Source organism: Artibeus jamaicensis, unplaced genomic scaffold, assembly GCF_021234435.1.
Source record: "Artibeus jamaicensis isolate MK-2021 breed Jamaican fruit bat unplaced genomic scaffold, CSHL_Jam_final contig_391, whole genome shotgun sequence".
NCBI lineage: Eukaryota > Metazoa > Chordata > Mammalia > Chiroptera > Phyllostomidae > Artibeus > Artibeus jamaicensis.
The window spans coordinates 29,045,497-29,060,486 of record NW_026521814.1 but is presented as its reverse complement, the minus strand read 5'-3'; the positions used below and the strand labels follow the sequence as shown (position 1 = coordinate 29,060,486).

The 14,990-nt window shown below is 42.3% G+C and overlaps 1 protein-coding gene across 2 annotated transcripts in view; it reads left to right on the top strand.

Moving 5' to 3' along the window:
• GTF3C3 (general transcription factor IIIC subunit 3) overlaps positions 1-7,661 on the top strand; it is a 35,806-nt gene extending 28,145 nt beyond the window's left edge. For both annotated transcript variants that reach the window (XM_037167018.2, XM_037167017.2), the window contains exons 16-18: positions 955-1,079; positions 4,697-4,849; positions 6,114-7,661. In XM_037167018.2, coding sequence (XP_037022913.1) covers positions 955-1,079; positions 4,697-4,849; positions 6,114-6,236 — 401 coding nt within the window. In that variant the 3' untranslated portion in view covers positions 6,237-7,661. The remainder of the gene's footprint in view (positions 1-954; positions 1,080-4,696; positions 4,850-6,113) is intronic.
• The last annotated feature ends 7,329 nt before the right edge of the window (positions 7,662-14,990 follow it).

Sequence of the window (14,990 nt, the reverse complement as noted above, 5' to 3'; positions counted from 1 at the left end):
CTTCTCGGAATAGAAGCTGGAAGGAATAGAAATTTTTATACATAAAATATAATATACATATGAGATAAGTTATAGGTCATCCTTTTCTATGAATAATTTGCTTAAATTTCCTCATTTCATATCGGTAAGCTTTGACATGACATGATCATATATGTATAATACATGGAATTCACAAAAACCAAAAATCTTATTTTATTATTCATTACATTTAGCTTTTCTGAGGAAAAACAAAGTCGTTGTTATATTTAGAAAAACAACACCCATTATCTAAACACAAAACAACACTATTTTTTCACCTCCGTGATCCATTACATTTGACTTTATAAGACAGATCAATTAATTTTACAAAAGAATTAATCAAAAGACATATTCCTTCATTGCTTTTAGAATGGCTTTAAGGTCATAAGATAGATTTATGATCAAAATTGATAAATTGCTTATTTTGGAAGTATTACTCTACACGAAAGTGTCTAGTTGTGCCTAAAAGAATGTAACTTTTAGCCCCGGCTGGCATGGCTCAGTGGATTGAGTGCCAGCCTGTGAACCAAAGGATCGCTGGTTCAATTCCCAGTCAGGGCACATGCCTGCGTTGTGGGCTAGGTCCCCAGTGGGGAGCATGCAAGAGGCAACCACACATTGATGTTTTTTCCCTTTCTTTCTCCCTTCCCCTCTCTCTAAAAATAAATTTAAAAATCTTTTTAAAAAAAGAATACTACTTTTAGTTACTTATGTTTAATCTTTGTGGTCTGTATACATTGATGAGTAAATCCTTCTAATTTTGTTATATGTTATATACTATTTTATAATTGAAATTTGCATCTGGTTGATATTTTAGAATGTACACTTGGATATGTTAACTATCAGTAATGTTTGTTTAGTCCTAAAATGTATTAGAATAAGTGTGGGAGGAACTACGTTCTTGCCACATCATCTGTATCACTGTTCATTTTTCAGGCCAGTATGTGCAAGCCTTCCGCACCCACCCCCACCAGCCTCTCTATAGCCTGTGTATAGGCCTAACCTTTATTCACATGGCATCTCAGAAGTATGTGTTAAGGAGACATGCTCTTGTCGTGCAGGTAATTAATTTGGATTTCTCTTCACTTGATTATATGTTCTTTAAAAAGGAATATATATACGTAATGTTTGCTATTGTGCTTCAACAGTAGTACTTGCTTAGTACGTGTGTTGGTGTCTGCAACACCTGCCCCTCTGTTCAGCGCTCACGGACTCGGCTCCTGCAGGTACTCCTGCCTCAGACTTACGCAGCCTCATGTAGAAAAGGGCCCACCGCTAGGTCCTGTGGCGAGAAGATACAGGTGGAATCTGGGGGAAGCCTGTGCAGACCTCCTCATACTTAACCCCTAATGCCCCCAGCCTTCTAGGTCCTAAAGCCTGGTACACTGTAAATTAGTTTTTAAAAGTATAACATGTATACAGTAATATACAAATATGATGACTGCATTACTGTTTCTTTATGTCATCACCAACAAATTGTTCTAAAGTTTTCTTACTTCTTACAGCAGTTTGGAATTACCTTCTCATTCTCATATTTATCTTTTTGTACTTTGTCTTCTCTAATAAGAATATACAATCCAAGCCCTGGCTGGTGTAGTTCAGTGGATTGAACACCAGCCTGCAATCAAACCGTCTCAGGTTGGATTCCTAGTCAGGGCACATGCCTGGGTTGTGGGCCAGGTCCCCAGTAGGGGGCCTGTGAAAAGCAACTACACATTGATGTTTCTTTCCCTCTCTCTAAAAATAGATAAATAAATTAACATAAAAAACAGAAAAGAATATACAATCCAAGATCAGAGGTCTTGTCTGTCTTGCTCACCACTATATTTTCAGCCTTTTTGTTTTTATGATTGTACTTTTTATATGTATACATTTGATACATGTATAGACAAGTTTTTAAGTAGTTAGCAGAGGAAAGAAAGTGTTGGCTAGGTTGGGTAGCAGGATTTAGTAGCAGGATTTAGTAAAGGATTTTTGTTTGTTTTTAAAAATAAAATGGCTAAAAAAAGCCTAAATTAAAATGATGATGATTGTTAAAACTGGGTATTGGTGTTCATTATAATGTTTTTACTTTTATATACTTGAAAATGTCCATAATCATCTCAGTGGATGGTTTTGTTGTATTAAGTAACATAGGGTTGTTTATACATTAAACAGATATTTAGTGAACACCCGTTATGCCAGGACAGGGGAGAGAGAGTGCGTGAGCACAGAGGCACAGTTCCTTGCCCTCGTGAAGCTTATAAAGTTGATAGGTAAAAATTGAATGGAAATCTGTATGGATTAACTCATTATTAAATAGTTAAATTACGTAGTTTTCAGCCTGGTAGGATAAAAATTCAGGCCCTGAATACTGTTGCATCCAACATCCTGTCATCACAGTGATAATGAGGTGCTGTAGGAACTTACTCGAGTTTAGATCAGGTAAAACCGGTGTGAAACTGGTTTCATTATATGTCATTTTGCTTAAAGTTGCAACCTATCAATGACATTAAGAAAGTACAAATCACTTTTATAGTTTAGTTGTAGGTTTCAAGCAGTTGAAGAGAAGTGTAATGAGAGTAATGGGTAGATGGGGTTTTGTTGTACTAATCTCTCATGTAGGTTAAACAGTTTCCATTGAAAAAAATTTAAGAGCAAGTTTTATTGTAAATAGCACAGTTCTTAAGTTGTTTTAATTTCGCATGAATTTGTGTCTTCATGCTATAGGACCATAGTTTTCATTTGTCCTACTAAAAAAAGCTAATTTCATATATTTTATTTATCTTTTCTACCTTTTTACGAATGCTGTAAGAGTAGAATTTTTCATGTTTTCTTACTTCTACCTTTATTTAATATTATATAGACAATATATACCTGGGCTCTTTAGTGACTGATGTGATAAAAATGTTTGAAATATAATATGATGTAAAAAGAACCCATTTCTCTTTTCCATTTCAATGTTTTTGTCATTTTTTGGTAGTTTTTACATTTGATGATTTATAGTCTAAGAAATAATGTGTTACCTACATTTTTAATCACAAAATATTTTATTAGGTTTTCAATTGTCAAGATTATCCTCCTAAACTTTTAAAAAATTTCTTAAAATGCAGCTGGTAACTTTTTTATTGTATCAGAAGACCTTCAAGTTCATTTGGGTTGCAGTGATTCCTGTGGTATTACTGTTGCTTCTTTCTCAAATTTCAGCTTTCAGTTTGTCATTTTAAAGTGTGAAGATCTGATATTTCTCTGAGATCAATAGTTTATCTTTTGTGCTTAACAGAGAATCATGCTTTTCAGTGGAGTAGAGGTCAAATTTACATACTCAAATGGGTTCTTTCATTATGTAGAAGTATGATTTGTTTATTGAACATAACTTTTTGTTGCTAAAATGCATGAATTCTAAAGAATTTATGAATTTTTATTATTTATTTACTTACGAAGGAACATTTGTGATCATTTATTATATAGCAGATCACCCAGGGAATAATTGCATTTTAAATTATATTCCCACAAATTAGTTGATTTACTCTTAATTCTCAATGATATATTTATTTACTGTATTTTCCTGTGTCTAATGCACACCCATGTTTTTGGTCCAAACTTTCAGGAAAAAATTTTCTGTTTTGATATTTTAATTCAATTATTTATTTATACTTAGATACTTGTTTTTTAAATATTATAAATAAATTTTAGCATTTATTTTGAACATATTATGGTACAAGAAATTTTGTGTGACAAATAATTACAAAACAGACCAGATACAAGGTATTTCAGGTACTACCCATGTATGATGTGCATCCCTATTTTCCCCTCAAAAAGTGTGCATTATCCACAGCAAAATGCGGGCACTTACTTCATAGGACACTTGCACTTTCATGGTCTGTAACTGTCTGTCGGTGACAGAAGTTGCAGCTGCGTGAGAGGAGAAGGCCAATGTGAAGAGCCGTGACCCACAGGGGCCGTGTTCCTGCAGCCACAGCCGCTCTCTGAGACTGTCCGTGTCTCCCTCCAAAGGCTTTATTTATTTTAGCCTTTGAGTCAGAAGCTTTCGGGACAGGGAGACAAGTTTGGGGTTAAGAGGTTATTAAGGAAGGTCCTACATGGACGACAGTGTGGTGGCTGCAGCTGGGGGTGAAAGGGGGACAAGTGGTCATGAAAAAAATACAATAATTTTTTTTTAATGAGAAAAGGTTAAGTCCCGAGAAGTAACTTATAAAAGGCACCACTTACTGAGAAAGGTTGGGTGTGCTCAAGTGAGCTTGCTTCCGAAGATAACCTTTCTAAAGGATCATCATTATGAGGGCTCAGATTTTCTGTTTTGCTCAAACTTTCAGACGTGTATTTCAAACCAAAAAGTTCAAGAGTTTATTGGCTCTAATGCTACAAAAGCCAATCGGAAGGTGTGTGTGTGTGTGTGTGTGTGTGTGTGTGGTGTTTTTATAGACTGTGGATCTTTGACAGGTATTGTAACGTTTCTATGGATGTTTCCTGTCTTTAGCTTAAAAAAGTGACCCTTTACACCTTCAGACGAGCTCCTGCCTGCACTGCAGTGTGACAGCACACTACACATGTGTTCTTTTCAGGGGGGGACCGTGTGTCTGTTTTAATGTTTGTGTTCCCACACCCGGCACATACAGTGGTGCATACTTGTGAAATGAGTGAACTACTAAATCATTTGTCTTTTTCTTTTTGGAAGGGCTTCTCCTTTCTTAATCGATACCTCAGTCTGCGTGGGCCCTGCCAGGAATCATTCTACAATTTGGGTCGGGGCCATCACCAGCTGGGGCTGATTCATCTTGCCATCCATTATTATCAGAAGGCCCTGGAGCTCCCTCCACTGGTGGTTGAGGTATTGCATGATTTAGAATTTACATGATAGCCCAGTGTTGTGGTGTGGTCCAGACAATGAAATATGTAATTCTGTTCAGCAACGAGTCAGTCTTTGACACCCTGGCTTTCTTCCTGATCAGCAGTGGTACGGACATATCACTTATGATTGTGACCCTTTTAATTATCCTTTAAGGAAGCCCATGTGGTTTCCAGGTAGACATGAAGCCTGAATATTGAGTAATATAGTCCTTGTTCATTTTCAAGTTCAAATGTAACTAACATTTCTTTCTAAAGATGAAAGACCATTTTTTAAGATGATGTAGGATAGGGTAAACTGTTGCATATACTATAATAGTCTGTGTTTAAAGTCTAATTTTTAATTTCTAAAGAAAATTATATGTTTTTATTAATTTTTTAAACTTACCCTCATAATCCCCATTTTTCACCTGTTTGCTATTACACTTGTTCACCTTTAGTTGTTAAGCAAATGAATACATACATTTATAGTTATGCTAATGAAATATATACACTTTGGTGGTCTTTATCACATACCTTTACATATTGCTTCTTAAGCTTTATAAATATCGTTTTTCTTTGTTGTGGATGTTTTTCAGTGGGGAGGATTAGAAACAGATCTAATCTACTCTGTCGAGTTCATTTTTTTGTTATTTAAGTAAAAAAAAAAAGGCAGTAACACCCCTGTGGTAACCATTATGACTAGTTCGGTGTGTATCCTCCTAGACAGCCCTGTTCTTTATGTGCCTTCCTGTTGCTCAGGACAGGTATTTGTCCCTGCATCTGGTCATTGGTGTTACAATTTACTTTTGTCCTTGTCGCAATTTTATGTTTTTTATGAAGTCATGTCTATTAATCTTTCCCTTTATAGTTTCTCCTTTTGCTATTATTCTTGGAAGGGCCTTTCCCATCCAACATTATATTATCATATTGTTTATTCTATTTGTTTCTTTTATGGTTTCATTGTTTTACTCTTAAATCCTTAATTCATGCGGAGTTTATTGTGCTGTGGTTTGTGCGTGAGGCTTTTTCTTCAGTTTACAGGTTGGACATTTAAAAATATTTGATGAAAGAGTTACTATAATGGTCAACTGAATCAGCATTATCTGATAAAAATTTAAATCTAAGGAAGGTACATAACTTTATAACTTTTTTAGTGTTGTGAATTTTAATGGCTTTTTGAACACTTACCAAAACTGTTTATTCACCATAAAATTGTCCTGGTTGTCAGTCCGAAGTGTAACTCATTCAGGCATTTCTCCCCCCAGGGCATAGAAGCCGACCAGGTGGACTTACGGAGAGACATCGCCTACAACTTGTCTCTCATTTACCAGAACAGCGGGAATGTCAGGATGGCGCAGAAGCTGCTGTATACCTATTGTTGCATATGAGGCGCCCGCCGAGGGGGAGCCTCGGGCAGCTGGCCGTGCCTGCGGCAGCGTTTTCTGTCTCCAGGCTTATCATTCACCTCAAGATGGAAATGATGATTGTAGAACTGTGTATTTCATATTTAATACGTGATAATGATCTTTTGGTAGATATGCAGAAATCATCATTCCTACGAGAATTTGTGTAGTGTTCTGTCATTTTCCTTTGGCATTGTTTAGTGCAGTTGAGCTCTAACAATTATTTTAAATGGTTATGTGGTAGGAAGGCAAATAATTGAGTTTTTACTTTCCATCTGTATGTATTTTAGCTGCATAGACGGAGACCTTGGAGGCTGGGATGAATTCAGAACAGTGTGCCCCAAGGCAAGTTAAAAAATGCATTGTTGGTGTTTGACCAGGGCTTTCGATGAAAAAAGAGAAGAGGGATCCATGTGCAATAAAATGACCTGGTTTCCATTCCAAGATCACTAGGAATGTAAGAAGACTGAAAGTTGTATCGGGTTGGTCAAAAAGTCCATTTAGTCTTTTCCATAAAGGACACATTTTTCATTTTTACCAATAACTTTAGTGGTGTGGATATTTTGAGTATGTCAGTTCCTGTTTCTAGGCTTCTAGCAGCTAGAGGCCAGGGGGGCTGCTAAACATCTCCCAATGCATAGGGCAGCCCCACAGCAAAGAATCATCTGGCCACAGTGTCAACAGTACCAAGAAACTTCACAGACCACTTTTGACATGTTCAATCAGTCACAGCACCTTCTCCATACACTGCACAAGTCTTTTTGCATTTCAGTTGCGTTTTTACCTTTCTTGAAATAATAAAGCATAATGTGCTGAAAATGTTGCATATTTTATTCCATCTTTAGTATTAGAATGGCTATGCAAAAATACACCAATTTCAATTTTTTTTAAAAAAGCATGCTGTTACGACAGCTGTCACAATACGATCTAACAAAATTGTTTTGCATGAAGTTAAAGACAACTAAGCACTAGTAGAGCCATCTTATGGGAAAAACCTAAATGCATTTTTTGGCCAACCCAATAAAAATGGAATTAAGTATTGTTGATAAACTAAAAGAAAATAGGTAAAAAACCTTTTTCTTATCACAAATATTTTATGTTCTTGGACGTAAGATAAGAGTACTTGTTAGATATACTATTGGTTTAATAATAGCATTTTAGAGTTTCTTTTAGGGGAAGGTAAATGCTACAAATGTGCTTATGGATTATAAGACCTAGTCCAGTTGTGGGAGGGAAATAAGTATGAGACAGATAAAAAAAATACAATGGGGGCTTTTTAGAGATTCTTACCACTGTTTAGTGTATATATAACTTTGTAATTGAGAAGCAGAATTTGTATGTGATAATTAAATGTGTTGTCCCTCTGTATGTGTTTGTGTATATATAGTGTAAATAAATTTTATAATTGAAGTGAATTATTTCATGTGCTTTTGTAACTATTATAGTTTCTATCTTACAGGTGAGATTAGACAGCCCGTTCCAGATCACCAGCAGACTGCTCTGACGTAGGGGGTTCCTTCAGAGGGACACACCCCACTCACCCCAGTTCAGAGTAACAGCATCAGAATGTACGCCTGTTTACTTCAGAAAGCAAAAGGAGATTTCCGGGCCTTTAGCCTATTAAAAGCCCCTGTAGAAAACATCTTTTGGGTGTCACTTTAAAAACTGACAGTCACTTCCTTACCTGTCACCCTCACCTCAGCCGTGAATGGGGTCCCGAGAGCCACTTTCTATAATGAGGTCCTTTCTGCTGGTCACAGGAGCCTGCTCCTGAACCAGTCTGAGCCCAACAGGTTCCCCCGCTTCTCCCCAGGGAGTTTTAAAACCAAGAGGGCCTGTGTCGGGGGCTGGAACATCATTTTCTGCTCTCCCTGGGGGCCAGCTAGCAGTTTACCCATTCTGCTGAGAAAGAAAACTAAAGCTTGTGTATTAAGTAGAGTTGAGAAATGGCAAGAGCACTCCTTGGGTTCCTGGAGATTTTCTAGTTTTCTCTTCCCAGCCTTTCTAAGCAGCATTTTTATCCTTAAGAGTCTTCCTATAAGGTGACCCTGATTCTATAATAAATTCCACTTCTAAGTGCTTGAGTTTTTATTTGCACAAAATCCTATCATTCCATCTTTCTTTTCATTTAGCAATATACTTTTTAGCTATTTTCACAAGAAGGAAGGGCACAAGTGAATTCTTCATCTGATTCTCTAAGGTAACTACCCTTCCAGTAGATTCTCTCACACATGCTACCATGCTGGCTGGGTCTCCCCGGACGCAGGTGCCGAGTACACAAGGCTCGAGATGGGGAGCACTCTGGGGAGGGGAGAGCAAAGCCGCCTGGACCAGTGGAAGCCTCTGGAGTCTCGGATTCATATCGGCGCGTGGGGGAGGGGCACTCAAAGGGGACGGAACTAACGCAGGAAGTGGAGAATAAAATGTAATTACTATCCCCAGGTGAGAAAATAGTGTACACGGACAGAGAAGAACGCCATGTAGGAATGCTTAAAGAGTAAGTTTTCTGAAGTTAAAAATGGAAATGCCGAAATTAATTCAATGAAAGGGTTGTGGAAAATAGAATTTAATGACAAAATGTAACATGAGGGAGATGAAACAATTTCAGCTGAGAAAAATGAAAGGTTTAGAGGAGCAGTTTTTTTGTGGCATCATTTTATAAATTCATTTATACCTCAAGGTGTTTGCTTGATTATACATAAGACCAGTGGGAGAGACAAGCTCCTGCAATGGTTTCTGTATGCAGTTGATCCAGTACATTTCTATCCATTTAGAATTGCACTTCCTCTAACACTTCAGCTTTTAACATTTCCCAAACAATTAAGCTTAATTTTGGGAGGGAATACCTTCCAATTTGGATGAATGTAGGTGAGGCAGAACACAGTATCTTCTGCATTCCCGGAGCTCCTCTTACCTGACCAAGGAAAGAAGTGAAAGGCAGTGACTGGTCACTTTTGTGTGTGGTGGTGTTATTTTTTAAAATAAGAAAACAATACGGAATGAGGCTCAGAAAGAGAATAAACTTGGGCCGCTTGTGCTTCCCCACCGGGCCACGTGAACAGAACACGAGCAGCTTCTAAATGCAGGGCAGGTGTCACCGAGTTCTCTCTCGGGTAGACAAAAATCTGGGAACAGGTCTGAGCAGTCACGCATAAAAAGCCCGTGCCTTCGCACTCATCTGCACTGAAAGAGGGGCAGCCGGCATCCTGATGTGTGTGCTTCTTGCTGCCCATTTTTTTGGCCCTGATCAATGTTAGCAGATACCAAGGTAACCACATTGTGCACGTAAGATTTCTAATCACACCCTGATGATCACACCCAAACTTCACCTGTTTATGGACTCAAGGTAAGGAAGCTAAGGTTAGGGTGAGCATTAGCCACTTCGCATTTTAATAAAGATAGGTGTTTTTGAGCAAGTGAAGAGAGAAGAGTGGATGATTCAATCAACACATACGCCCGACTCAGCAACTCACAGCTGGTAAACGAGGGCAGGTGAAGTCCATCCCGATGGAGCTGGTTCTAAGGATGTCAGTTCTGTTTCCTTGCCCTACAGTTAGAGTTGTAGATTCTAATTGCAGGCTCTGGTTTCAGAGGGGTTTGAATGTAGCAAGATGGTATTCCTTATCTAAGCACACCTACATACCTACAGACCAACGATTTTCAACCGGTATGCCACAAGAGTTTTTAAAACATGCAATATGCCTTAGATATTGATTTTTTAAAAAATGACAACAGCTGTCATTTTATAATAATGACACAATAATATGTCACAATATAGCTGTCCCATGTGAATGAGTCAAAATTATACCTAATTTTTGACAGATTGGCAAAAATATTTTTTGGTGTGCCGCAGAATATTAGTAATTCGTTTATGTGTGCCATGAGATGAAAAAGGTTGGAAATCCCTGCTATAGGCCGTTGAAAGTGTTTTCCTAACAGCACGCTGCACAGGATTAGTTCTGTCTGTCTGGACACGTGCTTGGGAAGTTTGTGCTGTGGGTGAGGCTGACCCTGCATCTCCTTCCCGACGGAAAGAAGAGGACCGCAGTGACTGACCACTAGAGGGAGCAGGACAAGCCCGGAATGTCACCTGGGCGAAGGCTTCCAGCTGGTTGCCATTGTGATCTCCTCAACCAGCCTCCGAAGCCCCTGTGTTCCACAAATAGCGTGGTTTTATTCGTGTGCCGCAGTGAAAAAGTCAGCAGCACTGCCTCTGAGTCATTCTCCAGGCGCAGAAACCCAGCTTTGGGGTGAGTGGAAAACAATTCACATGGACTGTATTTCCAAGGAGTATCAAAGCCTAAAAAAATATCTTACAACATCAGGAGTGGTAAATGACAGGATGAGTACCCCCGTCTTTAATCTCTTTTCCCGTCCACACTCTTTTTCCAGAGGGTCTTTGGTAAGCTTAAGAAAAGAGAAAGACAGGAGTTTGCCGTGTTGACACATCAAAGTTCTGCTCTGTTGGACGATATTAACAATGTTAAGTTCTGTTTGTCTTGCCTGTGACTCGTGGGAAGGTCTAGAGTTTTCCTCCAGGGCTGCGTAGGACTTGCAGGAGCTGATTTAGCCCCAGCCGGGGAACGGAACCGTGCCTGCCTCTCTGCTTCTGGTCAGAATCAGTAGACTGTGGGCTACGGGCGTTCTCCTGGGTGCCCTCCCTGTGGCTGTACTGATTGTGTGAGGATCCCTGCGTCCCCATGTCCGCTTCAGACACGGGTTTCTTTCTTTTTAACTGGCCGATGGAAAAATGGTTGTTGTATTTGAGTAATAGTAAGGTTAAAGTCTATCTCAGGGAAGGCAGACAAGCCACACATCTGCCGGGGCTGACGGCAGGCGGGGACGAGCGCTGGGCCGCTGGAAGGGCCCGGCTGGAAGCAGAAAGTGGGTGCTGGGCGAGGGAAGGCCCCTCTAGAAACATGGCGGGGCTTCTCGGAGACGGAGGGGCGCGGCGGGTTCGGAAGGATTCACAAGGCCCTCCTTCGAGATGCTGGGAGGACTGGAAACAGAGAGCAGGTGGTCTGTGTGCTTGACTGTGTACGGGCTTCACAGGGAGCTCGGGCTTTCCTTTACACACACGTTTCCAGTCTCATGGTGAAGCCAGAACCACCTCTAGGACAAGTGAAGAACGCGTCTATATTTTTAAAATAACTTTTGTTTATATTTCAGTTACTGTGACCTAGAGCATTTACGTTGGTCTCAGGTGCACACCTCAGTGACCAGACGTCACATAGCCTGCTAGTGATCACCCCAGTCAATCGCCCGCCCGTCTGATGCCTCACACGCTTCCCCGGGCGTCACTGCCCATCCCCTGGGCTGCTCCACGTCCCCATGTGTTTGGAACAGCAGGGTGAGGGGCAGTCAGTGCTGGTCGACCTCAGGCAACTCAGGAGGGAAAAAACCAAACCAGCAGAAACCCCTGATAGTCGTATTGATTCTGATGGGAGTAGGGAAAGCTGGGGATGTATAACAGGACAGAGAAAACAATGTAGGGGTAGCACTGTTCAGCTAGCACAACACCTGGGGCAGTTGAGGCAGAAGCGGCCTTGAAGGTGTGAGCAGAAACGCTAACACCTGCACAGAGTTTCCAGAAGCAGAAACCAGAACACTAGCCTCACCTGTCTGGGATCCTGGAGTCTCCTTCGGCAGGAATCCTTGTTGTTGGCGGTGGGCCCCACGGCCCAAAGGCACCCACCGCCCTTCGGACTGGAAAGGTACACGAGAGCTGAGGGGTTGTCAGGAAATGGCCTGGGGCCCAGGCTGAGCCCAGCAGGCTCTACCCAGCGTTGCCCTCGACCTTCACTTGGCGCCAGGCCATAAGGCCACTTCCGGCCTTTTTCCAGACTGGAGGGGTGGTGAAAAGTGTCGTTACGGGGAGAGCCATGCCAAGAGTTACTGGTCCCAAGTAATTATGTTTTATTAGTCACTCTATGCGTTAATACTCACAAGGCCTCTGGCGGTTGAAAACAAAATTTGTTGCTTGTGGTCGGACACCCTGTGGTGAACCTGTACATTTCCAGGCCATGCTGTCGGGTGAGAGCGGTGCAGACACGCTCGCTGCTGTGCCAGCGGCCCAGGGCTCCTCGAGGTGGCCTCTGAACCCACTGTTGTTGGCAGGAGGCTGATGAAGAAGGTGTCACGCACACGTGTAATACAGACCCCTGTTTCCCTAGGGCTGCAGGGAGGGTGAAGTCAGGGCCTTAAAAACTCAATAGTGCTTTGCACCCGCAGCACCCAGCCTAGAAATGGAAAGAAGGTTAATATGGAAGTTGAGGGCTGGGATGAACACGTTGCCTGCACCTGGGAACAGCAGGGTTGCAGAGGCACAGACAGGTAGTGAGTGTTGGAGAGAATGCGGTCAGAGACCCATGGGTTAAAGCGGTGCTGTCCGCCAGAAAGAACTGTCCAGGTGACGCACATGGCGTGGATTTGTGATTTCCAATTCAGTGGCACGAGCCACACGTGGCTACTGAGCCCTTGAAATGTGGCCAATGTGACCGAGAAACTGAATTTTACATTATAATTGAAATAGCCTTGTTGGATTCTACAGACTCGAGGGACCATATTAAGGAGTTTGGTTTTAATCCTCATCCAAGGATATGTTTATTGATTCAAGAGAGGAGGGAAGGAGAGAGAGAAATATTAGTCCATTGCCTCTCATGCGCACACCTAGTGAGGATCAAACCCACCACCTTTTGGTAGATGAGATGACGCTTCAACCAAGCAAGCCACACTGGCCAGGGCAAGGGATTCTTAATTAATGGCATTATACATCTGAATTGTGAAGTTTTTATATGTTTCTAGTAGTCCCCAAGAGGTGAGGGCTGTGTATGAATTACAGGTCCCTGAATAAACAGGCTTAGATGGGTGCGTCCACGGTGCCCTGAGTTCGGGAGGCCCCGGAGTGCCTGACGGGAGCCAGCTGTTCATGGTGGCGGACTGCAGACCCCCTCTGCTCAGTGGCTGGGTGGTTAGGCAATGAATGAGTGGTGGCCCCACTGTGGGGGACAGTTCCATGGTGCTGGAAGGCTGTGAAGGAGCGTGAGAAACAAGTGCCTGAAGGGGCAACTCCTAGAGAAAACAGGAGGGAAGAAATCTGTCACTTGATGTGTCGTTTCTGATGCACTCAGAAGGCTGTGAAACACACCACTTTTACACAAGCACTGAACTCTCAGAGATTTCTTCCCAGCTCCATCAGCTTCCGAGAATGGAGGACATGTTTGGGGGCCAATGGGGACCACAGGTTCTTGTCGGAGATGGTCCTGAAATCAGCAGCGTTTCACCAGGTCACTCCAGAGTAACCGGGCAGTGAGAGGACCGCTCTGGGGACGGGGAGGGGACAGGGAACCGCTCTGGGGACGAGCATCGGTCCAAACGCTGCTGAAGGCCTTGCAGACCGCCGCCAAGGGCATGCTCCTTGCACACGGTCACTTCAGGGGGCTTTGGGGAAGGAGGACACGTGGCATTTGCTAATGGTCGCCCTCCTGACGGTGAGGACGTGTGTTCTAGGGGATTGTGGACTGGAGTGGCCTCTGGTCTCTCGCAGGCGTGTGCTGGGATCCATGTGGGTGCTCTGGCGACCCCCCAAGAGGGGCCCTGAGTTAGCCTCGTGCTGGGGGACCGCTGCTGGGAGGCACAGGAGAGCGGGAGAGGCGTCTCCTCCTCAGGGGTCTGCGGCGTGTTCGTCAGTTCTGTTCCTAACACAGCAGGCTCTTTCTTCCCAGTCTTTTTTCCCCTTTAGATCTTCTACATTTGGTGCCATTCTTAGAAATGTCTCTTTCTCCATAAGACGACAAAACTTTACACTCATATAATCTAGTACTTTTATGTTTTTGTTCCTCCCTTGTAAACATCATGACTAAATATATATAACACAAAAGCTGGCATCTGAGCCATTTTTAAATATTTTATTTATTTTTAGACAGAGGGGATGGGAAGGAGAAAGAGAGGGAGAGAAACATCAACATGTGGTTGCTTCTCCTGTGTCCCCTGCTGGGGACCTGGCCTGCAACCCAGGCATGTGCCCTGACTGGGAATCGAACCGGCAACCCTTTGCTTCACAGGCCCATGCTCAATCCACTGAGCCACACCAGCCAGGGCTGAGCCATCTCTAAGTGTGCAGTTCAGTGGCTTGAATCACATTCATGCTGCTGAGCAACCATGGCCGCCATCATCTCCAGACCTTTTCCATCTTCCCCACCTAAACACTGACTCTCTTTCCTCTGCCCCTGGGCCCCCACCATTCTCCTTTCTGCCTGTGTGAGTTTGACTGCTCTGCGTACCTCGTATAGGTGGAATCGGACAGGGTTTGTTCTTTTGTGTCTGGCTCATTTCACTGAGCACGGTATCTTCAAGGTTCATCCACGTTGTAGCGTGCGGCAGAATTGCCTCCCTTTTTCAGGCTGAATTACACTCCAGTCTGGGCATGTACCAGTTCTGTTTATCCACTCACTCTTCAACGGACACTTGTGGCTATTGTGAATAGCTCTGTGAACATCGATGTGCAAATATCTGAGTCCCTGCTTTCAGTTCTTCTCAGTATATACCTGGAAGTTGTGTTCTTCACTTCAAATATGTAATCTACCCAAAAGTAAAGGCTTGTTTTGCGAGGTAGGAAGAGGTGGAAACCAACCTTTGTTCTACTAAAGGCCAACTATCTAGCTTATTGTCTCGTGGCCTTTACTGAATAATCTTGCCCACTGTTTTAGTGTTATCGGCAGTGTCCACCTGCTCGACCAG